Source organism: Rhinolophus ferrumequinum, chromosome 15, assembly GCF_004115265.2.
Source record: "Rhinolophus ferrumequinum isolate MPI-CBG mRhiFer1 chromosome 15, mRhiFer1_v1.p, whole genome shotgun sequence".
Classification (NCBI taxonomy): domain Eukaryota; kingdom Metazoa; phylum Chordata; class Mammalia; order Chiroptera; family Rhinolophidae; genus Rhinolophus; species Rhinolophus ferrumequinum.
Genome location: NC_046298.1, coordinates 16,465,959 through 16,493,135, shown reverse-complemented (window position 1 = coordinate 16,493,135; position 27,177 = coordinate 16,465,959). Strand labels below are relative to the sequence as shown.

The following is a 27,177-nucleotide window of genomic DNA, read 5'->3' as shown; positions in this document are numbered from 1 at the left end:
TGTTTTCGGGCAAATACCATACTGTTTTTATTACTATAGCTTGGTAGTATAACTTGAAATCAATGAGGAAGCTTTGTTCTTCTTTCTCAAGATTGTTTTGGCTATTCAGAGTCTTTTGCAGTTCCATACAAAGTTTAGGATTCTTTGTTGTTATCTTTTGTTTTTTAAACATCTTCCTGAGGGATCTAGTACATTTACAGCCCAGACTCTGGATGCGTCAAAGTTCAGAGAGAGAGAGTAGCCTGTGAAGCAAGATAGATGGGCTTGAATTCCAGCTGCATTCGAATGCTTCTGATCATTTAAACAAGTTAGCTAAGTTTCTAAAAATTAGCTCAGCTCCCAGATGGGAGTAACAATACTCACTTGCAGGGTTGTTGGGAAGAATAAATGACACCGTGTGTGCCAGGGCTCAAGTAATCTCCAATAATTATTAGCCAATCTGTCACATATTATTGGCCTTCTATCCCCCAGTCTTGCCAAATCGTGGGTTCATTCTGCTAGCCTCCCGTTTGCGGGAAGATGTCCTGGCTGTAAACAGCCAACCCTCCTCCTGAGTAATTTTCCGGCCAGAGAGAGGGTGGAATGCGACGGGGTCTCTTTAAGAGCCCTGGCCCAGCAGGCGCTCGGGCGAGGCGGGCGCCGGGCGGGAGGCGGCGCTGCGAGGCTGGCCAGCCAGCCACCGGGCTGGCGGCGCTCGCGCAGATTTGTAACGACTCGCACAGGAAGTCGGGACCCGCGGGATCAGTCCGCCGGGCCATGCTGCTGCCACCGCTGCGGAACTGGGTCACTCGGCTGCTGCGCCGCCAGGGGCTCCGAAGCTCCGCCTCTGGCCCGGCGCCGTTGGGGGCGCAGCGCGGGGCCTCGCCTTGGGGTAACACATCTCTCTTCCATTTCGTTGGCGGCTGGCGCTCAGCGGGGTCCGCCGCACTTCCATCCTTCAGCTCCCGGGACCGACCTGGGACCGGCCTGAATCCGAAACGCCTCCGAGGCGCAGGGAGGGGCGGGGACAGCCACTGGTTGGTACCCCAGACTTGAGCTGGCAGCCAGCGGATGGGACCTTGGGGCTCTGGGCCATCTCCTGTTTGGAGCTGGGGAGTCCTCTAAAGAGCAGAAAGAACCCCACTTCTCATGGGCGAGGCTGCTCCCCATCCCACTCCTGCTCTGATTCTTTTGGCCATGGGCGTAGGTGGTGGGGGCTGGAAGGCCCCAGCGGGTGGTGGGTGGGTTAGGTGCCCGTGCCCTCCCTCTCCCACAGGGAGTGGAGACCCTCCCCTTCAGAAATGGAAACCACTTCCGGCCCTGTTAAAGCCAAGTTCTGGCGTTCTTTGGCCTTGGGCTGTTCGGTGACACCTGCACCACCTGTGCGGTTGGTGGGCTGTGATGTCAGCCCTGGACCTAGAAGAGAACCGTGAGTCCTGGGTGGAAACCTGAGACCTGGGCGGAAACCGATGCCCACAGCCAACTCTTACCCGTGCACTGCGAGAGGGAGCCCACTCTGTTTTAACTTGCTGGATACCCATCTGTGAGGGCAAATATAAAATGTGTGGAAAATGGAAAGTATAATATACAAAGTGAAAAAACGCTGAGCGCAGTTGGGTTCCAGGCCTGCCAACAGGACCCAGGTAGCAGTTGCAGTGTCACACAAAGGTAGACAGCTGTGATGGGTCTGCTTCCATCCACCCAGGGAGGGTCCCAGGTGTCACTGCAAAACGTTTTTAGGTCAGGGAGCAAGCATAAAAATTACTGTTTTTGTGGTCGTTTAGCAAATTAGGACAAAGAACTGAATCATTTAAAGCAGTTTAAAAGTTGATTTCCTTTCTTTTGTAGATAAAGAAAATGAAAAAGAGAAAAGGTCGGTGGTAAGTCGCTCTTTTATGTGTACTCTCCAGCGTAGAATTTTATATATATATATATATATATATATATATATATATAAATTTTATGATTAGGGAGGGGAATAAAGGAATACATGCACATAGTAAAAGACATACAAGAGGATCTTCAGGGGTAGAGAAGTTTATCTGCATCCCTGGGCCTCAGCCTCCCTCTCCCCAGAGGCCATGGGATATCTTATGTGATGGAATAGTATTCAAAATCATGTTTTTGAAAAATAATTAATGACCTGGGAAGGTAGTCATTATGAAAGAGGTGGGAAAAAAAACAAGTATAAAAATATATGAAGTATCATCCAAAGGAAATAATACATTAACTATCTATAGGAAAACAAAAACCAGGAAAGAAATGTTACAAAATGTTAATATAGAAATTTTCAGTCCGGTTAAGGGAAACTTGGGGTATGTTAACAGTGGGTGTATATGAGAGAGGGAGAGAGAATTTGGAGGGTGAGGAGTCTTCCCTTATCAGTTATTGGAATGTTAAATTAAACGATTTCTTTTTTTTTTATTAATAAAACAGCTTTATTGAGTTTAATTTCCATATCCTCAAATTCACTAATTCTAGGTGTACAATGCAGTGAGTTTTAGTAAATTTACAGAGTCTGGCTACATCACCACAGTCTAATTTTAGAACATTTCTATCATGAGGAACAGACACCTCCTGCCCTTTTGCAGTCCCTCCCCCAGCCTCAGGCAACCCCTAATCGACTTCTGTGTGGCTTTGCCTTTTCTGAACATTTCCTATCGAATGGAATCATACAGCATTTGGTCTTTTGGGTCTAGCTTCTTTCACTGAGCATGATATTTTTGAAGTTCATCCATGTTGTATCATGTATTAGAACTTCATTCATTTTTTATTGCCTAATAGTATTCCATTGTGTAGATGTACTTACAGGTTGTTTATCTATTTACTAGTTGTTGGATATTTGGGCAAGTTTCCTTTTTACTGCAGATTTGTCAGGGTCTTGAATAGGACGATACGTATTTTGGTTCTTCTGGTAGGGGCTTTGGAGCCCGAGCCTGTTTGCTCTGGAAAGCTTGGTTCTGATTGAACATCCAAATGATGCTTATCTCTGGAATTATCAATGGTTTTTATTTTATTCTTTTAGTTCTCTGTTTTTCTTCTTGTGAAGATGCTTCTCTTCTATTTTCAGAAAATATTAAATGTTGTTATTTAAAAATAAGGCTAGGTGATGCAAAGCAGTGTTAGTTATAATGGGGAAGTTGGACTCCAGGTCTCGCCCAGGAAAGTGGAGGTAAACGTGAGCACATCACAGAGCAATGGGCTGGGCGGGCCACGTGCTCCCACAGCATGCTTTTCCTGTAATCTGCTGTTACTTCCCTCCCCGTCCTCACACTCATTGTGAGCTCTGCGAGTGCTGGCACTGGCTCCTGAGTTCACAGTGCCTGGCACATAATAGGCCTTCAGTGAGCAGTTGAAGGACTCTCAAAGATCAGAAACTATAGAAAATACTTGCCTGAAATATGCTGAAAGGTAATGATGTTTGTGAGATTCTTCACGCAATTTCCTGCTGTACCAGGAAAACCAGTTGTTAATCAGAGGCCTGAGATTTACCACCTTTCAGGATTTCAGGATGGGAATTGGAGCAAGTAGTTTTGGAAGAAGGTCTCATCTGAACAACATGTTCCTTGCAGTGAACAGGAAAGGAACAAAGATGGTGCAGAATGCTGTTTGGTTGAGCTCTTTTTAAGTATGTAGGAAGAGGAGAAGTTGTTTCTTTAAAGAACCATAGAAAACCCCAATCTCCTAGTTTCCTAATGGGATCTCCCTTTTGTGCACTCCCTTGGGTTCATTTTGTAGTTTTGAGTTCCAAAGGGCTGAGCTGGCAGGGAGCCGGGCTTGGAGGATGGTCTGGCATCTGTTGGAAGTGTGATTGTCTAGCTCTCCTGGATATCGTTTAGGATCAAGGCAGGAGGAAACCTTCAGAGCCGACTGACAAGAGTTTACAGTGGGTGAGGCAGGGTGAGACAGCCTACTCTGACCCCATGTTAATGGAGGGTGTGACTAAGGCTCCATGGGGGTCATGAGAAGGTCTGCCAGGCCTGGGTGTGATTTCTCTTTCCCCTGCTAGGCCCGGCACCTAGGGCAAGTCACCTAAGTGGCCCACATTTCTCTGGGTGCCTCTAGCCTGGGGGTAAAGGTCACTGTGCAGCAGAATGGGTCCTTCTCTGACTGTGTGTGCCCCAAGCACATCTAATATGTGTTCTCAAGGGGCAGTTTGTCTTCTTACTTATGTGGAAGTGCCCATGTCCTCTTGTGATGTGCTGGAGCCAAAACCATGTGGCTTGTGTCACCAGCAGTGCCTTGCTGAGCAGAGCCTCATCAGAATCGCTGGGCAGCAGGTTCGAGAACCCCACCAGAGTCCGATTGAGAGGGTCTGGGAGCTCCTCTGGTGCTTGTCAAGCAGGGTAGTAGGGTGTCTGTCAGCAGTGGTGCTCAGCCTTCTGCACGTTGAAATCACCTGGGGAGCTTTACCGGGTACTGAGGCCTGCGTCCTACCTGAGAGATGACGCTGTAATTGAGCTCGGTTGTAGCTTCCTTGTACAGATTTTTCAAAAGCTCCCAGGTGATTCTAGCATATACGCAAGACCGAAGACCACTGCCTCAAATGCTTTCTCTCCCTACAGTGAGGTACTTGTAGGAGGCTCCTTGGTTTTTGGTATAGACAGACCCGAGATGGCTGGCTGTGGCCCCTCTGTCCAGTGCCGTGACACCCCTCGCCCCCAGTGCAGTTAGGATGAGCAGAGTGGCGGTACAAGCTGTCCTCCCTGCTTTACCCCCTTCTTCAAGCCTCACTTGTCTCTGATGTGAAAATGTTAGACCCCACTTCCCGGGTTTTGGTGAGGTTCCGTGCGGTGATGGCGTGTGCCATGCATCTTAGGGCCTGGCCTGCAGCAAGGGGCTCCTCCAAATCCTTCTCTCCTGCCTTAATACCTTCCAGCCCGTGGCTGAGTGTCTTCCGCACAAAGCAGTGAGTTAGGTTCTAGGTAACATATACCTGCTCCACAACCTCCAAGCTATTAGGCTCTAGTTAAGAAGGCAGCACACATAGGCCTCAAATCTGAGTGTGAGGGGTTGAGCTAGGGAAGAGCAGAACGAGGGGGCTGAGGGCAAGCTGTGTATGGTCTAGGGTTTGACATAAGGGAGGGTCTGTCATGGGGGACAGTGGGCTTGGAGCCTACCACTGGAGGGGAGGGTCAGTTTGTTTATTCCTAACCAGGGGACCTTAGTGGTTTTCTGTGGAAGGATTGTTGTGTACACACTGAAGTCTTAGACTGAACCAGTTAGGCTGCTCACCTGAGCCCTTCCCTAGAAAGTCTTCCCTGATACTCTTCCAGGTTCTAACATGCACTTGTCTTTTGCCAGGTATGTGTGGAGGGCAATATTGCAAGCGGGAAGACAACATGCCTGGAGTTCTTCTCTAATTCAACAGACATCGAGGTACGGTCTCCACATCGGGTTCAAAGTAACCTGCAAAAGCTTGTCAGAGTAATTTATAGGGGGTGTAGTCCAGCCCTATCCAATAGAAACATAATTCGAGCCACGAGTGCAAGCCACATGTGGAATGTAAGATTTCTAATAGCCTCACTAAAAAACCAAAGAGAACATTTTATTTACCATAACATATTCCAGATATTACCACATCAACAGGTAATCAGTACAAAAATCATCAACGTACTATTTTGCGTTGTTTTTCGTACTAAGTCTTTGAAGTCTGGAATGTATTTTATATTTATAGCGTATCTCATTTTGGATTAGCCACATTTCAAGTTCGTAATAGCCACATGTGGCTCGTGGCCACTGTGTTGGACAGTGTCGGTACAGCGCTCCCCCCAGTCTGGTTAGGGAGAGTCTACATGTGAAAGAAACCAGACTATAGAGCATGGCTGGAATGTTGCAGGGTGCATCTAGTGAGGAAACTGCTGGATGCCAGGCACTGTGTTGAGGCCTGAGTGGTACAGCATATGCTACTTAGGGGATAGGAATGGAATGCTGAAGACCCAGAAAGAAGGAGAAGAGGTTGGGAAGGGCAGGGAATAATTCACAGAGGAAGGGATATTTGAACTGGATTTTGAAGGATGTGTAGGAGTTTTCCATGTGATGAAAGTTGATGTGCAATGAGGTGAGGTGGGCATGTTGGGCAGGAAGACGAGCATGAGCAAAGGCACGGGGGTGTGAGAGGTGGGGGGAGGTTACTCTTCAAGGGGCCTGTGCCTTGCTTTCCTTTGGTCTTCTCTGACTTATGGTACCTGCTCACATGCACTTGAAGGTCCCCAGGTGGATTTGGGTACTTTCAAAAGCTTGACCCCAAGAACACTATTTGAAAAGCCATAGCCTGAAGTGCTTGAAGTAGCTTGTCTTACCTCCCTGCCCAGCTAGACATGGTGGGCAGTAAGGTGGATGGAGCGGGAATGGAGCAAATGGAGGAGGGATTGAGAGAACGTGCCTTCCTCTCAGGGAGCTCCCAAGGCAGCTGGAGAGGTGGCATGTGCACATACTGGTATATAGGGAGGGATAGAGTTGTTCTCAAGTCATTTCTGGAAGTCACGTGAGGAAGCCATGTTTAGATGTAGTTGTGACCTCACACAGAGGGTAGCTCAATTATTTTGGCTCACTTTGGGAGCCCAAATCTTTATTCTCTCTCTCCCTAACCCCCAAACACACGCTTTCACAGAGCTCAGAACTGAGAAACTGCAAGTCTCTGATGTTTTCTTTCCTTGCAGGTGTTACCAGAGCCTGTACCCAAGTGGAGAAATGTCCGTGGCCATAATCCTTTGGTGAGTGTGTTGTTTCCTGTGTGAACCACCATCTTCCTCTCAAGCACCTGGGGATGGTGGTGCTGGTGCGGCCTGAGCCCGAGCCTGTCCCCTGCCCAGACATTTTCTTCACTCTTCGCTGGGTTGGAGGAGGAGAGGGAGGAGACAAATGGAAAATGGCGGCATGTTGGTGATCTGAAGTCAAGGACCTCAGAGGCTTTGCTGAGCATGTGCAGAGCCCCGGGACCTCTTGTCGGTGATCCCAAACTATCCCAAGTGGTCAGCCACAGCTTCTGGAGGCCTCTATCTCCTGCTGCTCTTTCTACCCCCACCCTCTTCTAGAAGAAACCCATTTTTACCCAGGTCTCCTCAGGCCTAGCCCCCCAGGACCTATCTCCTTGGTAAACCTCTGATTGGGGTTTGCACTTGGCAATGTCCAGGGGCTGCCTCTGGCTCGCCCTGAAGCTGCCTGTCTGCTTTCCCAAGGGTGGACCTCGCAAGCAGGGGCTATGGTGTGGCTGTGGCCATTGCACTCCTTCCCTTTTCAGAAGGCTCTGCTCTGGCTGCTTCAAAGAGAAGGGTGAAGTCTGCGTCCTGTAAGAGAGAGCTTAAGAAAGGCTCTTGGTTGTGGGCACCTGCCCCACGATGCAGGGATGTAGTTTCATTTTTCAGGTGAGGAAACTGCAGCTGCAATAAGTTGCCCAAGGTCACACAGCTGGTAAATGACAGATCTGTGTTTAAGCCTTGGATTGGGGGGAGGCTGTGCTGTCCCCCCATTTCTAGCAACACAGTTGGGATGTCCTTGAATGGTTCTTTAGACTCGAGTTTCACTAGAGGCAGGGAGTATGTCTAATTTGAGTCACTGTTATTTGCTAGAACATAGCACACAGCTGAGCACTCAGTAGGTAGTTGTTCAGTCATTCATTCAACCGGTAATTTTGCCCACTTTTGTTCTCCTGTCCCTAATATTCCCGTGTGGGGAAGCAGAAGACAATTAAATGTATGATGTGGTCGGTGGTGCTACCTGGAGCTAGGAAGAAATCTAAGCAGGTAAAGGATATTTAATTAAAGCAAAAACTCTCAGAGTCTTTTGACTAAAGAATCCCTGAGGCATGAAAAGAGTTTTCACCTCAGTGCGTGTGGGACAAGATGGAATGCCAGTCTTTCTCTTTGGGCATAACAAAAAAGCCTCAGAAAACTTCACATTCTTTAGGAAATGGAGGAGCCAGGGCTGGATTATTGTGTAAGACAACTAGAATGCAGACATTAGGGGTTAGAGGTGACATTTCACAGGACACAGTCGCAGTCTCAGAAGTCTGAGTACTCTTGGTACAAAGAGCATTTCTGATAACAGTTTTATAATGAAAAACAGAATTAGATATTTTTACACAAGTTTCCACTCTGGACAGGATAGCAAGATTGATAGTTTTGTGAAAAGTCTCAATTCATCCCTTTATCTGAATCGGCTTTCTGATGCAGACAGGTGTTCGCTTCTGTAGCCGTCAGACAAGGAGGAATTTTCCTCCTAACCTTTCTGAGATTTTCTTTTACCTACAGTTAGGAGCCTGCAGTTTTCAATGCAGAATGTGGAGTTTCATTGGTTAGGACCAAGAGAAAAAAAAAAGCAAATATGTGGACGAGAGCGGAGTAAGATTATTAGTAAGTGGAATACGGAGCATGACGTGTTCTGTGTCTACAGGCCGTCGAGAGTGATGGGGTGGGGCTTCTATTGCAGACGGGAGAGCTGGGGAGGGTGTCTCTGAGAAGGTGACATTGGCGTGGACACGTAAACAAAGTGAGGGCGTGGGCAGTGCAGGTATCTGTTGGAAGAGCATTCAGACAGCAGGCACAGCAAATGGATCGTGCCTGAGTGTTTGGGGTACACGGAGGAGGCTCTTGTGGTTGGAAGCTCACTGAGCCAGAGGTAGAGGGTAGCAGACAAGTGAAGATGGAAGCACTTCTCTGGGGCTCTGTAAGGGCTTTGGATTTCATTCTCACTGCAATGGGAAGTCCCTGAAAGGTTCTGCGCGGGGCTGGGTGGGTGCTTGGGAGGGGAGGGGGTCTGACAACTGATTTAGGTTTAACAGGTTTACTTTGACTGATGGATAGAGAGACTCCGGCGGCTCAGTGAACATTTATTGAATGGCTGAATGAATGTTCCCTGGGGACTTTACATCAGCTTCTATCACAGCTGTTACTGCTCTGTCCACTCTGTTCTGAGGGCCCTGTGATCATGTTGGGTTTGTCTCTGGCCCAAGCTCAGTCCCACGTCGGTTTCAAGGATTCATGAGATGGCTATCAGTGACCAACATGATCAGAGTCCTACAGAGAGAGCACTTGGAGGTACATTGCTGTGTTCTCCCTTCTGCAGGGCCTGATGTACCGTGATGCCTGTCGGTGGGGCCTCACGCTGCAGACATACGTGCAGCTCACCATGCTGGACCAGCACACTCGTCCTCAGGTACCTTTCAGATGCTTGGTTTCAACCTTCTTAACTTTGTCTTCAAATGAGGGATATATGATCGCTAGGAAGGTAGGAAGGGAACCCTCAGGCGGAGGTCTCGCTGGGCCTTCCGTGCTGCTCAGCCTTCTCTGTCTCGGGCCAAGGTCTCTGTTCCTGTAGCTCTCTGAGGACAGCCTCCAGTGCCCCCACCCACCTCAGCTAGCCAAGAAGTTGCTCTGATGCCACAGTTGAGCCCGAGTCTTCATGATCCGACCACAACTGGGCTCAACACCATTTAGCTCAGTTCTTCTCAAAGTGTGGTTCCTGGACCAGAAGCAGCAGCACCACCTGAGAACTTGTTAGAGATGCACATTTTCTGGCCCTATCCTGGACCTGCTGAATCAGAAATTCTGGAGATGAGGTCCAGCAATCTGTGTTCTAGCAAGCTCTCCAGGTGATTTTAATGCACGCTTTGTTTGTTCGCATGTTTGAGAACCACTATCTAACCTTCACAAGGTCTGGCTCATGGTTCAAGTTCTTGAGAGAAAGAAGCTGATTGGCTCAGCTTGGGTCAGGTGTCCAGCCCTGGGCCAGTCGGGTGTTGGGAAGATTATGGAGCACAAACAGGCTGCTCAGGCTCCTCCATCAGCGGGGATGTGAAGAGGGGCAGTATCTTGGAAGAAAGCCTGGCTGAAGAGATCCCGATTGGCACCCATAATTCCAAATCACATGTACAACCTAAGACACTGGCTTTGGAGCCTCTCTAAAAAGGAGATCCCTACAGCCAGTTACGCTGACGTAGCCACTTGGCCGGGTGCTTTGATCAAGGTGCTTGCAACTATAGCTATCATTCTTCTGCAAATCGGTGTCTTAAAAATGGAAAGATATGAATAGAACCATATGAATTTCTATCTCCCCAAATGCCTGTCTAAATGATACATGTTAGAGGAGCTGAGGTTGGTACTTTTCCCCTTTGCCCACTCTACTTTTCCTGATCAGGCACTCACTTGCAAATCTGAATTCTTTCTATTATATCTGAATATAATGGGACATACGTGTGATCTTCTGTTTAAGGAAATCTACCATGAAGGAGGCAGAGAGAAAAAGAGAGACGGACTAGGAAAGATGAGCAGAAAGAGAGAGAGATGGATGGGGAGCCAGCAAAAGATGGGCAGTGGGAAGTGCTAAGTAAGTAGAGGACAGAAATGGAAGGAAAGGCAGATGGACAGATAGACACACAGGTAGAGAGAGAGTCGGGAAATTCCTGGGTTCTGGCTTTGACTGCCTCTGACTTGCTGATTCAGGTCCCATTGTGCTGTTGGTGCTTGGGTGTCATGCTAAGGGAGAGCCGCGTTTGCGCACTTGGTGTCAAGGGTAAGGGCCCCTCCTGCTTCCCAAGGGACGCTGTGGACAAAGGGAGAGCTCATCTGTGGCGGGTGTGAGCAGCCTGGCACAGGGGTGATGCCAGTGTCATCCTCTTTCCTTCTGCACACGATCTTTCCCAGTTTCCAAAGGGCTGCAGTGATCTCCAACCAGTCCCATGAAGAAGCGGCAGAGTTGGCAGGTCTGGCATCCTTGTGGGGTCCCAGAAAGCCAGACCCTGAGGCACTGATGGCATAGTCCCCAGAATGTCACCTGAACCCCAGTCCTCTCTGAGCTCTCTACCGTAGGCATTCAGATCCCACCGCTTAAGCAAAGGCGCCCTATTTTAGGTCTGTAGTCATCACCATACTTTGCACTTGACACCACTTTCCTGGACAGCCCTTGGCAGTTCCCCAAACCCACAATCCAGTTGAGCCTTACCTCTCCTGCTCACGAGCCCTCAGCCCCAGCACGGCTGCACTGGCCACTGAGCGTTAGGGGTGCAGACGGTCCAGGTTGAGGGAGGAACACAGCTGAGCCTAATGTCAGCCTCTCGATTCTTGTATTCAGTGTGGGCCATTGGCAAGGGGAGCATAGGCATTGTTCAAGCCTTCCTGACCCCTTCCTCTTTGCCTGAGTTAGTGAATCATTTTTTGTTTTATAGACGTCACCTGTGAGGTTGATGGAGCGGTCGATTCACAGCGCAAGATACATTTTTGTAGAGAACCTATATAGAAGGTACCGTAGTTTGCTCAACTGCTAATTTATTAAGCCATTAATTTGTTAGAAATGAAACTGGAACTTGTTTATCCAATTGGCAGATGTTGAATACCTACTGTGTTGTATCAGTTATGTATTGCCACAGTAATGCTGTGTAACAATCAACCACAAAACCTCGACGACAGACAGCTTTCTGTACTGATGGTTCAGTCATCAAGGGTGGTCAGCCAGGTGGTTCTGCTGCGCTTAGCTGGGATTCATGATATGTCTGCTGGTCGCCTGCTCTAGGATGGCCCCGGCAAGGGTGACGAGGTGACTCGCCTCTTTCTCTTGCCTCTCATCCTCCTCTGGGACCAGCAAGCTAGCCTGGGCATCCACCTCTCATGGTGATGGCAGAGGGCAGAAGCACAAGCAGAAATCCACGAGTGCTTTTTCAAGCCATGGCTTCACATTTGCTAACTACCCTTTGGCCAAAGCGGGTCACACAGCCAACCCAGCCTGAGAGCTGGGAGGGCCCTTGTGGGTTACATGGGAAAGTGGGAGGATTTGGGGAGGGTGAGGATTTTAGAGCGACTAGAGCAATCATTCTAGCAGCGTGCATGATATTTGTTGTGGTTTTCACTCAAAACTGTCTGCTGCCCTCACGAGAGCAGGCTCTGTCATACTGACATAGTTGGAGGGGACTTATGGTGGTCTGCAGCGCTGAGCCCTCAGAAGCGTGGGACCCTTCATTCCTGGGCTCAGTTGACTGCTGATTTTTAGGGGTCTTGGGGAAATGGGTTGCAGGCTGGCGTCTGAAACTTCAGCTTCTTCCACGCCCCTGCCTTCTTGGTAGCTGTGTACCGGGTCCCCCTCTCCTTGCCAGCCCCCCCACACTACTGCTTCTTGCTTTGAGCTTTGAGGTGCTTGCAGAGTTGGTCCTGATATCTGCCTTCTACTCTCTATGTGCTGGTCCCCCATTTCTTCTCATTTGCAGTTGTTGTCCTAAATGTCACCTCTCCTGACCCTCCCCAACCACCCTGTCTAGATGGGTGAAGCCCCTTATTCTTAATTACTATTTTCTATTGGTTTTCCTCGTAATATTTAAGACAACTTCTAATTAGGTTGAATCATATGAAATTATTAATATTGGACCAATTTTGACCTATCAAAGTGGCAATTTCATGTGGTTTAACTTAGTGTATGTTTATTTGTGTAATTGTCTATTGTGTGTCCCCCAATGCTTCTTGAGGACAGGGACCACCCCTGGTTTACTTGCCTGGCTGGGACCCAGCAGAGAGCTGGCACCTGGTCGGTACTTGTTAACCACTGGCTTGTTGGGTGCCGCCGCTCTTTGGTCTCCGGCCCCACTTGTTCCCTAGGCTCTGGCCCCAGCTCTTTTACACGCTTTCCTTTGAGGGCGCCACAAAAAGGCATCTCCCATGGGCACTGAGCTGCCTGGGACCGTGCCCTTGAGCCTGTGTGGCCTCAGGATGAGCCTCTGCCTCCACCTGCTCTGAACATTAGACCTATTCTCCGGATTCAGGGACAGCAGCCAGGCCTTTGTCCTCTGACCTCAGATTGTCCTGCGGGCTCTGCCCTTCCCGTAGGCAGTGTTCCCCATGTTGGTGTCCCATCCTGCCCCAGCTGCCTGGGTTTCCAGCAAGGCTGGAGAAGTCACTGCTCGGTTTCCATGATCCTTTATTCTCTGCTCTCTGCTCTTTAGTGTCTCTGCCAGCGGGAGGACAGCAGAAAAGAGAAGGGAAAAGTGCAAGGGAGCCCCTTTGGTGTTTGTTTACTGCTCTGATAAAAGCATGGCTCGAAGAGCAGACGCTGGGCCTCCAGCTGGTGGGGAGTCCGTGTCACCCTCACGTAGCTGGGCTGTCTCTGTCTTCTAATCACAGGCAGCGTGGCCCAGTCTGTGGCAGCCTGTGGCTCTTTTTTGAAGGAGGTAACCTGGAATGGAGGCCAGAAGTCAAGGGGAGTGAGAGGGTGTGGAGGTGGTGGACCTGGGGTCCATCCTGGCTCCATGTTTGTTCTCTTCGTGAGCATGAACAGGTGCCTAAACCTCTCTGAGCCCTTCTTGTCGCTGCGAGTAATAACTGTTGTTCATCTCTGGAGAGCCTTTGGAACAGTTGTCTGGTTTGGATCCTGTGACTCATATGTGGGTCCTTACCTACCGTGGTCTTCACCAAATTGCCCCGCCCTCCCCCCCCATAGGCCGCCCAATGCCTGGGGAATTTCCCCAGGAGCCCCGTGTTTTTGCTTGTCCCAGGGGCAGTTTAAGCTGCTGTCCATGGGCTTTGACATAGATCTTCATTATGACGCTTCTGATAGTGGTTCTGTATTTCTTAATCGATGGCTATGGTCCAGGTCACTGGGCAGATCACATGGGCCTTGCCCTGGACGGTTCTGTGGGTGGTGTCGGGCCAGGCTGTGGCTTTTCATCTTTGTGAGTTCTTTTCCTTCCCTGGTAATTTCACGCGTACTTACGCTTCCCCCCGCTCTCCCAGAAATCCTGGCATCTGTGCTGAGGATATCTGGGGGACAAAAAACCATGGAAGAAATGTACAGTGTCCTTGTTTCTGTTCTTGGCATCGAATTCTTTTAAGTCCATATAACTCTCGCAGAGGACGTGGATTCCCCTGCAGACCTTGTTGGAGCCTTGAGACCCAGGGCTGGTGGCATTGGCTGCAGCCAGAGGCTGTTGGTCGGCGCGTGGCCTTGGGTGCTCCAGAGGCTGCCAGGACCACGTGGCACCTGGAGGTTCAGGCCACACAGCACTGTGGTTTTGGGGAAGTGGGAGAAGGTGACGCTCCTCACACCCTTTCCCTGCAGTCCTCCAACGTCACCCAGGCGGCTGCCTCCCCCCTTGTCCCCGCAGACCCTGTGGCCTGAAGCAGGCTGCTTAACAAATAGAATTTCTTTGACATTTCCTCTTTTATGTTGTAATGTCATTGGATTTTGCACTCTAACATGTTCTTCTGTCTGTAACTGTAACAAACATCATGCTTAGCACGTAACTTGGAGTACCCCTTCCCGCAGCCGTATATTCTGGATTCCCCAGGTTCGGGAGGCAGAGAACCTCTGAGAAGCACCCTCCCAGTGTAGCTGATACGCCTGTGAACTGGACCAGCCTGTGCAGATAATTGGGGCATTTGCTCCGGTGGTTGAGGGGCAGGGCCAGGACCCGTGGACAGGAGCTGCTTTTCTCGTCTGGGTCTTTGAACCTCAAGGCTGACCTGAGTAGGTACCCTGTGTGGCAGATCAGGAATCTAGACGGGATTGGAAAGCCAGTGCTCCTTCCTGATGGGCAGGAAACTGGCCGGGGCAGCTGTCATGAGGGAGTGGGGAGAGACACCTAGATTTCTCTTGTTAATAAGACCAGAGACATCAGGCCCAGTGGCGCCCCCAGAGTGCTGGCTCGGGGAGCCAGGCCTCTGCCCACCCAGGCTTTACAATTGGCAGCTCCCACAGCTCACTGTGCTTCATGTTCACATGTACTCGCTGCTGCACTGAGCCAGGGAGGGGCCAGGCAGCCTGCGTTTCTATATGGGGCGGCTACCATCCTGCTGGATGGGTAGCATACTTGCAGGGGCAGAGCTTCAGACGAAGCCAGCAGCCAGGTGGCCTCCAAGGAGCCCTTGTCCTAATGCCTGCCCTTTCCCTTTGGAATTTTGTCCCTGTTGTTTCCTTTGGGGGCATCCCCTGGGCCTTTGGGGTCCTGAAATCAAGAGCTCCCCCCATGGGTAGTCTTTGGGGCCAGGCAGTGAAAGTTCTGCATGGTGCAGGATTTCCTGTTCCCGGTTTAGGTTTGGGTTGTTGGGGGTTTTGTGTTATCTTTGTTTCAAGGGTCTCTGGGTTTATACCCTAGGTCAGGAGCCATAGGCCAAAGATTTTCTTTTTGGAGCTAAAGTGAAAGGTGGTTTTAGCCAGAGCTAAAGTGACAGAAGGAAGACCACAGAGTGTGGGCTTTCTTTGTGATCACCCTCCTTCCAGCCCCAGCTTGTCTTGATGCTGTGGTTATTGAGAAAGTGGATGTTTGAGAGGTTTCTGCTCCCCCAAAGTATAGATTGCCATCATTTGAGCCTGCACCAAATGCAGCCTAGAACTGGGTTTGGCTGGATCCTTGGCCTGTACCTAGAAGAGGATGTTTTGGTTCCCACCTGCGGGGAGTTTGGCTGGGTACTGGGAACCACAGACGGCATGAGTGGGGTGTCAGGTCCCGCCTGGGAGCTCATGTGGGGACACACAGCAGTGGGCGAGTGACTGCTGCCCCTTCCCCTTTGGGGTTGATCCTTTTCTCTTTATCAGAAGCCCTTGCAATCTTGGCTTGGAATCTCTGGGGGCCTGGCCCTGCTGTTTGCATTTGCAGGCTCACATGTCCAGAAAAGCCCACGTATTGGAATTCTGCCTCCCTCAAAGCAGAATTTCTCAAAGGGTGGTTTTACCTTTTGGGTTGAACAAGTGAGCAGTTCCCCTAGGGAGAGACTACCTCTTCCAGTACGTCGCCCCCTGCCCCCCAACCCCCCAGCCAGTTTCGGGTTGGCAGACTGTAAGCACAGTTAGGCCACCAGGGGTCTGAGAGGGTTGTGTTCCGCTTCCACCGTTTCCTTAAAGACGAGAATTTCTGAGGTGTGGGCACTGTGCCGAAATGAAAAGCTGAAGGTGGTGAGAAAGACTCACATAACTAAAGCGGCAGTGAATAATTGAATGGAAAGATTTTGCAAGATTGCCTGGTCGGCGTGTTCTAAGAGCAGAAGTAGGGGAATTGAGTAGGCCCAGCTCGGGAAATGATACGCAGACTGACGTGGGGCCGGTGGTCGGGGACGTTGATTAAGACCCTGTGTTGGGAACAACAGGCAGGTCTTCCTACCTCCCTGACTGGCCCCGGCTCTTGGACTCCTCCCCCTCTTCATCCAGATGTGGGGGATTCACAGCTGAGTCATGGGTCTGAGAGCGAGGCCTTCCTCGGTTGACAGAGCAGGGAGGGTGAGGGACGCACTGGAGAGCATGTGGGTCTGGGGCGTCACAGAGAGCCAGGCCTGAATCCCTGCTCAGACAGAGCTGGGCTTAACTTCTCTGGGCCTCCGTTTTCCTCATCTTTAAACTGGGACTGAAATTGACCTCACAAGGTCTTGTGAAAACAAAAGAAAATAGTGTACACGAGGTGGCTGGCATTTGAGTGTGAGATTTCTGTTATAACGTGTGCTGTGCAAACCAGGGGCTCTCTGGGCCTCAGGGCAAAGGTGGCAGCAAACTGTGCCAAGCAGAAGCAGCAGGATTTATATGGACCCAAGACCTCAATTTTGTCAGCCTGCGACAAGGGCAAGGCCCCATGAAACCCTCTCAGTCCACTGGCAGTGAGTTGCGCTGTTGGATTTTCTGTAGAGAGGCAGCGCCGCCCTGTGTGTGTGCTGTGGAAAGAAAAGCAGTAGAGTGTCAGTACTGCTGGTCACCCCATTCTTGAGGCAGAGTCAGGCAGCGTTCCCAGGAGGAAAACCACAAACCTGGATGAGACAGCACCCGCTGCCTGACGTCCCTCAGAATCATGGAGACAGGCTTCTGTTTCCGTACTCAGCTCAGCCTGGATCCCCCACTGCACATAGCTCGGGCATACCTACTCTTTGTAGTCAGTCACCAAACCCAGTTCTGAGTGGATCAAAGATGGGTGAAGGATGCTAAGACGGAATTCCTCTCCTTGGGCCTTTGAGGGGCACCCAACTGTTGACAGGTTTGTTTCCTCCAGCTACTGCCATTCCTTTCTTTCCTGTTCATTTCCTCTCGGGGCAGAGGAAATCCACAGGGGCCAGGAAGACGCCAGGTCTCTTTTCACTCTTTGGCTCTTTCTTCCATCCCCTGTCCTCCCTCCCTCCTGACCTCCCACCCTCCCTCCTTTCCTTCCTTTTTCAGTTAACAATTTAAATATGCAGTCATCTCCTCCTGCCCCCCACTCTCGATTTGAGAAGTAATAGGTTGTTATATTTTGGAAAATACTGAAAGGTATAAAGAAAATAAATTGAAAGTCTCCCATAGTCCTACAGGTCAGAGAAAAGTACTGCTAACATTTTGGTGTTTTTGTTTCTAGTCTTTTTTCAAAATGTGTGGACGAATACTCTTGAAAGAATGGTTGGGTCATACTATATGCACAGTTTTATATCCTGTTTTCATTGAATTATGAGCATGTGATTAGGAGCATTTCCACGTCATTAAATATTATTTTACACCATCATTCTCACTTCCTGCATAGCTTTCTGTTCCATAAATGTATCAAGACTTAGTTTTCCATGATTTTAAACAGTGCTGCAGTGGGCAGCCATGATTATTTCCTCAAAATAAGTTTCTGGAGGTGGAATTGGTTTGCCACCCCACCTCCCTCCCGGAGCGGTCCCTGTTCTCAGGGACAAAGCCCCTTTCTCTACTTGGAGTTCAAATCCCAAGTGAGCTCTCCTGTTGGTCAGCGCCGTGACACTTGCTACGTTGCACTGTCGTCCGTCCCCAGGGAGGGGAAGGTCGGGGTGTTAGGGTCCTGGTCATCCCCACACGTTCACTGTCCTGTGGGTCACACTACCCCATGGTGCCCTTGGCAGTACCCTTCCAACAAAAACGATCCCCAGTTCCTTTAGGGGAGTGGCACATCCCAGAAACTTTCTCGTGGGTAAACAGAATCCTTACACGTCTCCTTGCAGTGGGAAGATGCCTGAAGTGGACTACGTGGTCCTGTCGGAGTGGTTTGACTGGATCGTGAGGAACATTGCTCTGTCCGTGGATTTGATAGGTGAGATGGCCCCTCTCCCCTGGCCCTAGTGACGATGAGCTTGTCCAGGCACATCAGCAGGGGGGGTGGGCGGGGCCCTTACCGTTGGTAATTCTTTCCCCATATCCATTTAGCCTTTTCCCCAAGGGCAGACAGAATATGGGGGCTCCTGGTCCCTCCCAGAGAAGCACTCTGGCCTTTGTTCCTCAAGGCGTTCTCCTCTGGATCCATTGTGATTTGGTGGGCTTTTCTAGTTTGTAAGGGAGGCAGGAGGGGACAGAACCTGGACGTTTACTGAGACCCCCTGGGTGCTGGGCCCGATGCTAAGCTCTGTCTGTGTCTGGAACCTTATTCAGTTCCCAGTGACCTGGTCGGGCTGGTGACATGGAAAGGGAACAGAAGTCAGGATGAGGGTCACGGTGCCTGTCGGGTCACACAGCTGGTCAGTGGTTGAGCTGGGGGCTCAGCCTGGTCTGTGATTCTTGCTCAGAGATGCTGGCAGATGTTTCTCTCCATGCCTTACCCACATGCCTGCCTTCCTCCTCTCCTTGGCTTTCACTTCTATGCCATGAACAGAGTCACTAGAGCCGCTTATGTTTTTAAATCTCAGTTTATCTCCGGACCACTCCTGAGACCTGTTATCAGAGGTTAAAGATGAGATGCAGGGAAGAGGAGAAGGTCATTCCATTGGTAAGAGCCCCCTTTAACCCCGTTAGAGGCAAACTGGGTGAGGCCTGGCCCCACCCTCTGCGAGATCATTGTGCTGCTGTCACAGAGAGAGAAACAGGACCTGAGCAGATCGGAGGGTGAACGCTGACTTCCCTTGTGCTGGAGATCCCGTGCCATGTCCAGATCTGCTTCACTGTCCCAGACTCAGTGCTGGCACCCTCCCCCGCCCCTGCCCTCTGCCCGGGCATCACCAGGTTCATCTCCTGAAGATGGCTTGCTGTTGTGCCTGCTTGATCAGCTCTAAAACGTGCCCTCTTGTTCGCTGCTGCATCCCCAGTACTTAGCACGGTGCTCAGATCGGAGGTGGCACTCACTGGTGTTTGCTCACTGCCTCGCCCTTCTTGGTTCTGGCTCAGGGCCACACCTGCTCTAGGCGGTGCTGTTGTAAGACACTCAGAAGGCGCTCCTTGTCTGGCTGCCTCACTCCCCACCTCCCCCTCATGGTCTAGGATAAGGTGCGCATTTCATAGCATGTCATACGAGGTCCTGGACAATGGGTTTATCTCCCTCTACTGTCTGTCTTTCACACTCTGGCCATAAAGAACTAGTGGGCACACACACACACACACACACACACACACTCATCGTAGGATTACACAAATGAGCCTTTGCATAGTGGTTTCTTTTGCTTTCTAAGTTCAGCTCAGATGTCACCTACTCCAGGAAGCCTTCCCTGACCTTCTCTCCCTTGTGCTCCCCCAGCCCCTGAGCTTACTATGATCATAGCCCTTAGGACAAGCATACTGAAACTGTTTATTTACCTGTTTGTTCCCCATCCCTCAGGAAACTGTGAGCTTTTTAAGATTCCATCTCATTCCCTCTGTATCCCCAGCATGTGTCCCATGGCCAGACACCTGGAAGTTTCTCAGTTAATATTGAACTGAATGCCCCATGTGAGAAGCTACCACTAGAAGTACATAGGCAGAGGCTGTGCAAGCGTCCATGGCATGTCACAGGGGCTAAACTCAGGATGGGCTGGACTGGGCTCCTGAAGCTTGCCCAGCCTTATTTGCCATGAAGGCCCAGGCCTGGGTCTGGGCAGGTCCTTGGAAATCCAGAGACAGGAATGATTGGAGGAAGGGCACAGTGGGGCAGGGATAGATCACGCAGTGAGAGGCCACAGCAGCTCTGTGCCATGACCCAGCTGTTCTAAAGAAACGCCAAGTCTGGAGTCCCTCTAAGCCATTGGCTTAATGGCTTTTGTTGGTTTGTTTTAAATTTTTTTTACTGAGGAATATTGGGGAACAGTGTGTTTTTCCAGGGCCTATCAGCTCCAGCTCCAAGTCAAGTCATTGTTTTCAATGTAGTTGTGAAGGGCGCAGCTCACTGGCCCACGTGGGAATCGAGCTGGCGACCTTGGTGTTATGAGCACCGTGCTCTAACCAACTGAGCCATCCAGCCGCCCCTGTCTTAATGGTTCTGACAAGTCCTACAGGACAAATCTGTCTGTTGTGGCTAAGGCAGCACTCAGTGATGGATGAAAAGGCAGCCATGCGGTTCACCTAAGAGCTGGGCTGGGAGTAAGTTGCCGCTTGAGGAGGTGTTGGTGGGCAGCCAGGAGCACCTTGTGCCACGCGTGGGAAAGTGTGTGCTGTCCAGTCCTGCCTGCTGCAGAGGCACTGAGGGGTTAGGGGCGTGTCCAGGTCTCTCCATCCGCGGATTCCACCTCATTGGGCTTTCTGAAGTTGGTCTTTATGGTTCAGAGGATCCACAGGTTATGAGCTGTCTGGTGGGGTGCAAGCAGTGGGAGTGGGGCTCTGAGGCCAGTGACAGTTATGTTCCTCTTGGTGGAGGGAAGGGTTCAGGCTGCCCGGGGCTTGGACGCCTGGCCATGGATCCCGCCACCCCCAACACACTGAAGGAGCTGGTTGCCCTGCTGTTAGAAAAGCAGCAGTAAATGAGAGAAGCCAGGCGGGAAGGTGCCCCAGAGGGAGAGATGGGCAGCGGTGGTGAGACTTCTGACTGTTGTGATGCCCGGCCTGGCTGGCAGAGTGAGTGGCTGCATTTATCGCTGTCCACCTGAGCCAGGTGGCTGTTGTGGGCTCCTGGTCCAAGCCACTGCCCTGTAGTCATTGATACCCGCCCTACCTGCCCAAGACTATGGATGGGAGAGTTTTGCTATCTCTCCTCCTTGCTCCAGCAGCGCGTGCGCGCGCGCGTCTGTGTTTTTCCCCCCGGCAGGAGTACCTGGATGCTATTCACCAACTCTACGAGGAATGGCTCATCGAAGGGGGCCTTTTCCCCATAGCAGCCCCTGTTCTGGTAAGTCCCCCTGACTGGGCAGGAGACTTTTCTAGAAGTGACCCGGGGAACGTCGGCCACTCTGCAGTCTGGGGAAGACGTAAGCGGGGAGGGTGAAAGGGGTTCTTTGTCTCTCAATTCCCCATTCTGGCTTGAGTTGGGCAGACCTGAGGGAAGGTGATCGGTCTCAGTGTCATCACACCAGAGACCACAGTAGCATCTCACTTATCCAGCATCATCAGCGAAGGAACGTTCCAGATGGCAGAAGCTTCTAGACTGGGGTTGTAGTTTTAATCATTTGGGGTGATGGTTTTTCTGATGCTGCCATTTCTTCTTCCGTGGATGGCAGGCTAAGAGCCTCACTGCACCTTTTCTCGGTGCCTCGGGGCACCTGAAGGAGCACCATTTGCTGTTCTGTGCTGTCACGCAGTGATGCCCTTAGGTGCTGAGGTGTATAGGACTGTTCGCCCCAGTCTACTGATGTCATTCAGTTCCTGGGTTTGCTTTTTACGGTACTGCTTTCTCCTGCTGACACTGCCCGTTTCTAACTTTGTTGCTGTGTGCCGTGATTTCTTGCTTCTCTGTCCCCTTGTTTTTTTGAGTTGCTGCTGCTGAATCTCTAGGCAGGCACGTGGATACCTAAGGCTGCAGGGACATGTACATAGTGTGAGATCAGAGGGCGGGCCGTCTGTTTGGGCTGCTCAGACTTTCCCTCGTGGCTCTTCAAGGCAGTGAGGTTGCTGGAAAGTGAGATATTACTGTTGTGGATTTTTAAAGAGGTGAAGTCCGTTTCCCCCCCTCATTGTAGAAAATTGGATGGCATAAAATGATGAGGAAAAAAATCATTTATGAGCTTGCTGCGGGGACAACTCTAGTGGGTTCTTCAGTGGAAGTACAGCTGAGAATGTAGACTGACCTAGAACTAGAGTTGTTTGGTGTTAGCCTTCCTCTCCCTGCCTCCTCCTGCTGCCTCCATCTCTTTCTCTCCATCTTTGAAAGAAGGGTGGCGTTGGGCTCACGGGCAGCCCTGTGACCACGTGTTTAATTTCCAGGTGATTGAGGCTGACCACGACATGCAGAGAATGTTAGAACTCTTTGAACAAAACCGGGACCGAATATTAACTCCGGAGAATCAGAAACGTGGCTTTTAGAATGGGAAAGATCGTGCCAGAAAAACGCCCGCTGCTGCCAAGTTAGCTGTTAAGAATGATGTGGAAAATCTGCTCTCGGGAGGGCTTTGTGTCTGGCCAGATTTGTTTTCCTAATGTTCTTTTCACTTTTGCCGGTGTCTGTCCTGGGTCTCTGGCCCTCGCGGGTAAATGACAAATGGGACCAACGTGTTTGTTGTACCCTGTAGTGTTTGCAGCCTTGCGTCCCCCCTCATGCATCTCATGGTGGTTTCCCATTGCTGGATCCCTCTAATTAAACCCTTAGCAAGAGCCACCTGACATGCTGGTTCATGATCTCTAACCCTTCGGACCACCCAGGAGGGCAAGGTAGTGGTCTTATATGCCAAGGGAGAAAGTTGAAGCTCAGAGAGGCTAAGGGACTCCCCAGGGTCACCCAGCCAATGACAGTGGAGTTGACACCATTTATATTTTGACAATTCTAAAACATTCTCTTACCCCGGGCTGCCTGATCCTGCCCTGCCTTTCCCTGCTGGAGACCCTCATATCTGTATCAGGAGAGCCAGCAGTGCGTGGAGCCAGTGTCATTATTTTTCATTATTTGACCAGTTCTCAGGACAATCGGCATCTTTAGACTTCCACACAGTTGTGCTGTGTTTGGCTCAAGCCCAACGTGTAGTGGTTTCCCAGCGTGAGGCCACGGTGGCGTTTACCACCTCATCATCTGGGCTTCTTTGTCCTTAGAATCACTCCTTGGCTCCTGCTTGAGTTGTTGCCAGTTCCGTATCAGGGAAGTGGCTTTTGGTGCCTGGCTGGTTTGCCCCGTACCAAGCTGGGGCAAAGGGCCACCAGCCCTGGCTTCTGAGGCTCCCTTAGTCCCTAGTGGCCTTGTGTGTGGAACTTCGCCCTTGGAATTACTGAGCGTTTGTGGCCTGGGAGAGAGATGCAAGTGGCCTTACGTCTTTTTCAAATGTTTTTCCATCAAAGGGACACCTTGGGCCATAGAGCATGAAACCATCTTTATTGGTTCAGAAAATATCTTAGCTTTGCTCAGCTCTAACAATGCATTGAAGGTACAGCTGTCTCTTGAGTCAAGTAGGAAGCAAGAGAAAGGAAGAAAATTCTCTTTGGGGACCGTTTGGATAGGAAAGTTGGGACTTGCAAGCAAAGGTTCTTGGAGCACTGGTGGAGGTGGGCGGAGAGAGCTTCAAGAACACTGGTTGCAAATGCGGGGAAGGGTCAATTGTGAACTTTGGGTAAACAGGCCTCGGAGCCTCCTGAGAAGTAGTGGGGGTGAATGAAGGTTGGAAGGCCTTATCCCAGCCTCTGAGTGTAGCACCTGTGCACACAGCTCTCTGATGCTACACAGGTGACAGGTGATGCTACCCTGGTGGTACACTCCTAGAGGGAGTGCTAAGAGGGCGAGGACTCTGGCTCCCAGCCCTGGCTGTTTGGACCGATTCTTGGGCTGTGTGGGCAAGACGAGGGGAAGCAGTCCAGTGGCAACATATCTCTCAGCCCCAATGATTAACTAGAAACCTGGGGGAGGCGAGAACCTCTACGACCAGGACCCTTGACGTCCCAGGGCCATCTTGGGGAATTTGTAAATGATTGGTCCAGTGTTTTCCCCGCTGCTCAATTTGAGCATCTGTTTTAGGGGAAATGTGATTTCAGGGAAAAATCTTGCTCTATCATAGCCAATAAATCCTTCACCTAAAACCTGATGTTCTATTTGGAGTGCTTCCTATGCCAGTGATTTTCGCTTCCTACAGCATCCTATTGCCAGTAAGATAACGTGTTTTTCTTTTTTAACCATCATGTTTCCTAACCTGGAACGTATGGGTCAGGAGCTCTTCGTCTTCCCACGTGGCACTGCCAAGAGGATGCTATGTGTATTTGCAATGACCGGGGCTGGTCACAAAAATCTCCCAGCCCAGAGATGCTGGAGCCCAGCTTTCCCGGTGCAGCAGTTGGGGCCGGTGGCAGCAGGCGTCACAGAGCAGTTATGAACCCTGCTGTGAACCAGGGCAGGAAGAGAGCAGATGGCACATGGTAGCGCAGAGGAAAAATCTGCGCAGAGGGAGGCATTCCCCAGGGACGCCCAGGGATGGCTGGGAGGAGCATGGCAGGGCCTGGCATCCCTGAACTGCCGGCCAGGGCAAGCCAGGGCAAGTGTTCCAGGTCTGTGGCGTTACCCCATTCTGGCCCTGAGGCGGGGTTCTACAGGGCATAAAGTCAGTACCCCTCAGAGCTGCCCCCGCTGCCTTCACTTGCTAATTAAACAAAATTTTTTGAATAGTATACATTCAATACATTTTAGTCAGCATCTTTAGTGAAATAATTCCAATTTACATTTAAGCTTTTTAATTTTACATGTCAACTACCTGGTTAGAACCATTTAGAAATGTTTCATGGACCCGGTGATTTAAAAAATGAGATAGAAGTATATTTCTCTTTCTCATAAAAGGAGGTGGGTGTTCCAGGGCTGGTGTGTCGGCTCCGCTGCTGTCAGGGTCCTAGGCTGGTCCTGCCCTTCTGTTCCCAGTTCAGCTTCCTGCTTCGTGGCTTCCTTTCTCCAGGGGCCCCCATGTCCAAATGGCGCCTTAGCTTCTACTCTGGCTAATGCTGGCCATCAGGACACACCGGTTCCTGTTCATACTTGAACTCAAATGTGGATGCTGACCTTTGCAAGGCCTAAGATAAGGTTCTAAGAACTGAGATAAGGGACTTTGCTGAAGGTCTGGGAGATGGGGCAAAGGCAAGACGGAAGTGACGCCCATGGGCTGGGCCCCCCCCATCTGGCTTCCGGGCTGCGGTGCCCTGGGCCCCCTCCCCCTGCCGTCTGCCCTCACCTCACGTCACCCTCCCCACCTGCCTCCTGTGCTGGGCCGAACCCTGTGAGGGCAGAGAACACCAGTCAGACACACTCCCACCGCTTGGCTCTCAGGAGGCCCTCACTACATGTGCAACCTGGGAAATGCTGTCACCCAGCTTGTTTTTCCCTTTCAGTTTTACTTTCTGCCCCTTTCATTTCCACTGGAGCCCTCACGTAGATGAGAAGTGCCCCTCTGCCTGGGGAATAGTCAGAGTCCCTTCCTGGGATGCCCACAGACTCCCCCTGTCAGATCTGGGCAAAGATGGAGGTATTTATGACTCAGAGCAGGTAGAAGAGTTTTCTGAAACCAGTCTACCCCTGGGTGCTGTTGAATCTGGGCCACCTCATTTTCCTAGATCCCCGGGGCGAGAAGGGGGAGCTCACTTCAAGTGCCCACATATCTGAGAATGAGTAAACTCATCCCCTTGGCCTTCGCCACCCTTGAAGAGTTAGTTATTAAAATAATTGACAAGCCCTTGGAAATGTCAGCCCTTCATTGCTAAGAGTCTAATAGCAATGATACCTCCCAGGTGCCGCTGGGCTGTGGCACTGGATTATTCATGGGACATCCCATGGTCATTGGTTCAGCTTTCTTTTCCTAATAACCCCAACCCCACAGCTCCCCTAACGCTGGAGTGAACTTTATGTTTGTCTGGTTTACCTACGATGGTGAACGCGGCCAAAGCTGTTGTTAAACAGAAGCTACGAGAAAGCCAGTCTTGTAGAATCCAGCATGGGTGTTGGCATTTCCTACCGACTTCTTGAATGTCTACATTTCTTGGCTTTTTCTTCTTCAAGACCGGGGTCTGTGGAACACAGGTGTTCTGGGGGATGACAACAGGTGTTCTGAGAAAAGAGGGTTGTTCTGTAATCCAGGAAATTTGGGAAACGCCACCTGGGTACTGTCTCTGGGATGGACATGGTACCTTGTACATTAGCCTAGTTAAACTCAAGAATTACTGTGATAAAAACACCTTTTAAACTTTAAACCGGGGACTCTCAAATTCATTTGATAGTAGAATCCCTCGTTAGGGGAATATTCCTTAGTAATCTCCAGAAGCACTAGTGTTCTTTGGAACACACATTGGGAAGCACCGTTTTCGGGGACCTGTAGCTGCTGGTGACTCCCAGCTCTAGTGCCCCTGTGGATTCTCTAGCTCATGGTTCTCCAGCTTCAGAGCATCTGCGGCCCCTAACCCCCAGAACACAGGTGGCCGGGCCTACCCCCAGAGTGTCCAATTCAGCGGGTCTGGGATAGGCCTGAGAATCTGTTTTCTGACAGATGATGGTGAGGCTACTGGTGTAGGGACCACCCTTTAAGACCCACCTCTCTGGATTTACGCTTTCTAGAATTGCACATTCAGGAGTTCAAAGAAACCTTGGCTCCTCGTTGTTGAACCTCCTGTGAGCGTTGGTTATCTCATCTGTCAAATGGGAGCATTGCCTCTCAGAGCTATGAGGATAACTGACCTGGCATAAGGAAGGGGCCAGCGCCAGGGCCTGGTATGCAGTAAGTGCCCCATAAATGTTAGTTCAGCTGATGTGCTGGGGAAAACTGGGCAGAGATGCAGTTAGTGAGCTCAGGAATGGCGGTCACCGTGGTACCAGCACTTTGCATTAGAGCGGAGTGAATGCACGTGCTCATCAATTAATCTGGGACCGTCTTGACTGACCTGTTTAGCAGGTCACAGGCCTGGTTGAGGCTGACCCTCGGGACTGTATCTCTGTAAAATGCCTCAGGATCCAATAACAGAGCATTGGACAAGCAGATGGCCTTTCTTTTTAAAAATGTCCCCATTTCTCGTGGGACTCTGGATCTGCACCTGGCGTGCTATGGCGTGAGAGGGAGGGCTGGGAGAGACACAGCTGCTTCGCAGGCTGTGGGAACCGCCTCTTTTTGTACCAGCGAGTCTCCGGAGTTCCTTACACAGCAAGCTGATGGTTTTCTAGTCTGTTGTCTCATTTCTTGGCAGACCTTCCCCATGGGCCCAGGTGACCTGTCACCTGTGTGTTCCCTAATGCACAGAGCAGATTTATCTGTAGCCTGGGACGGGTAGATCTTGGCAGCTCCAGGCTCATCTTTGGAAATGCACAGAAAAATGAGCAATGACCAATTGCTAAGTTTTAAATGAATCTTAACTTTTGGGATCCACTTGGCTTTGTATATGGGGTTTGGGCTTTGGGGTCAGAACATGGGCTGGGATCCCCATTTCCCTGGTTATTGGCTGCGAGACCTCGGGCAGGTCACCTCACTTCTCTGGTCCTGTTTC

At 50.6% G+C, this 27,177-nt stretch overlaps 1 protein-coding gene across 1 annotated transcript; it reads left to right on the top strand.

Annotated features, from left to right (window-relative positions):
- The first annotated feature begins 567 nt into the window (after positions 1 to 567).
- TK2 (thymidine kinase 2) lies at positions 568 to 22,348 on the top strand. The gene is made up of 10 exons (XM_033128022.1): positions 568 to 871; positions 1,828 to 1,859; positions 5,284 to 5,358; positions 6,642 to 6,695; positions 9,046 to 9,135; positions 11,144 to 11,217; positions 17,868 to 17,956; positions 18,546 to 18,625; positions 20,846 to 20,926; positions 21,958 to 22,348. The coding sequence occupies exons 1-10, from the start codon at positions 583 to 585 to the stop codon at positions 22,054 to 22,056; spliced, it is 963 nt and encodes a 320-aa protein (XP_032983913.1). The 5' UTR covers positions 568 to 582; the 3' UTR covers positions 22,057 to 22,348.
- Positions 22,349 to 27,177: the final 4,829 nt, after the last annotated feature.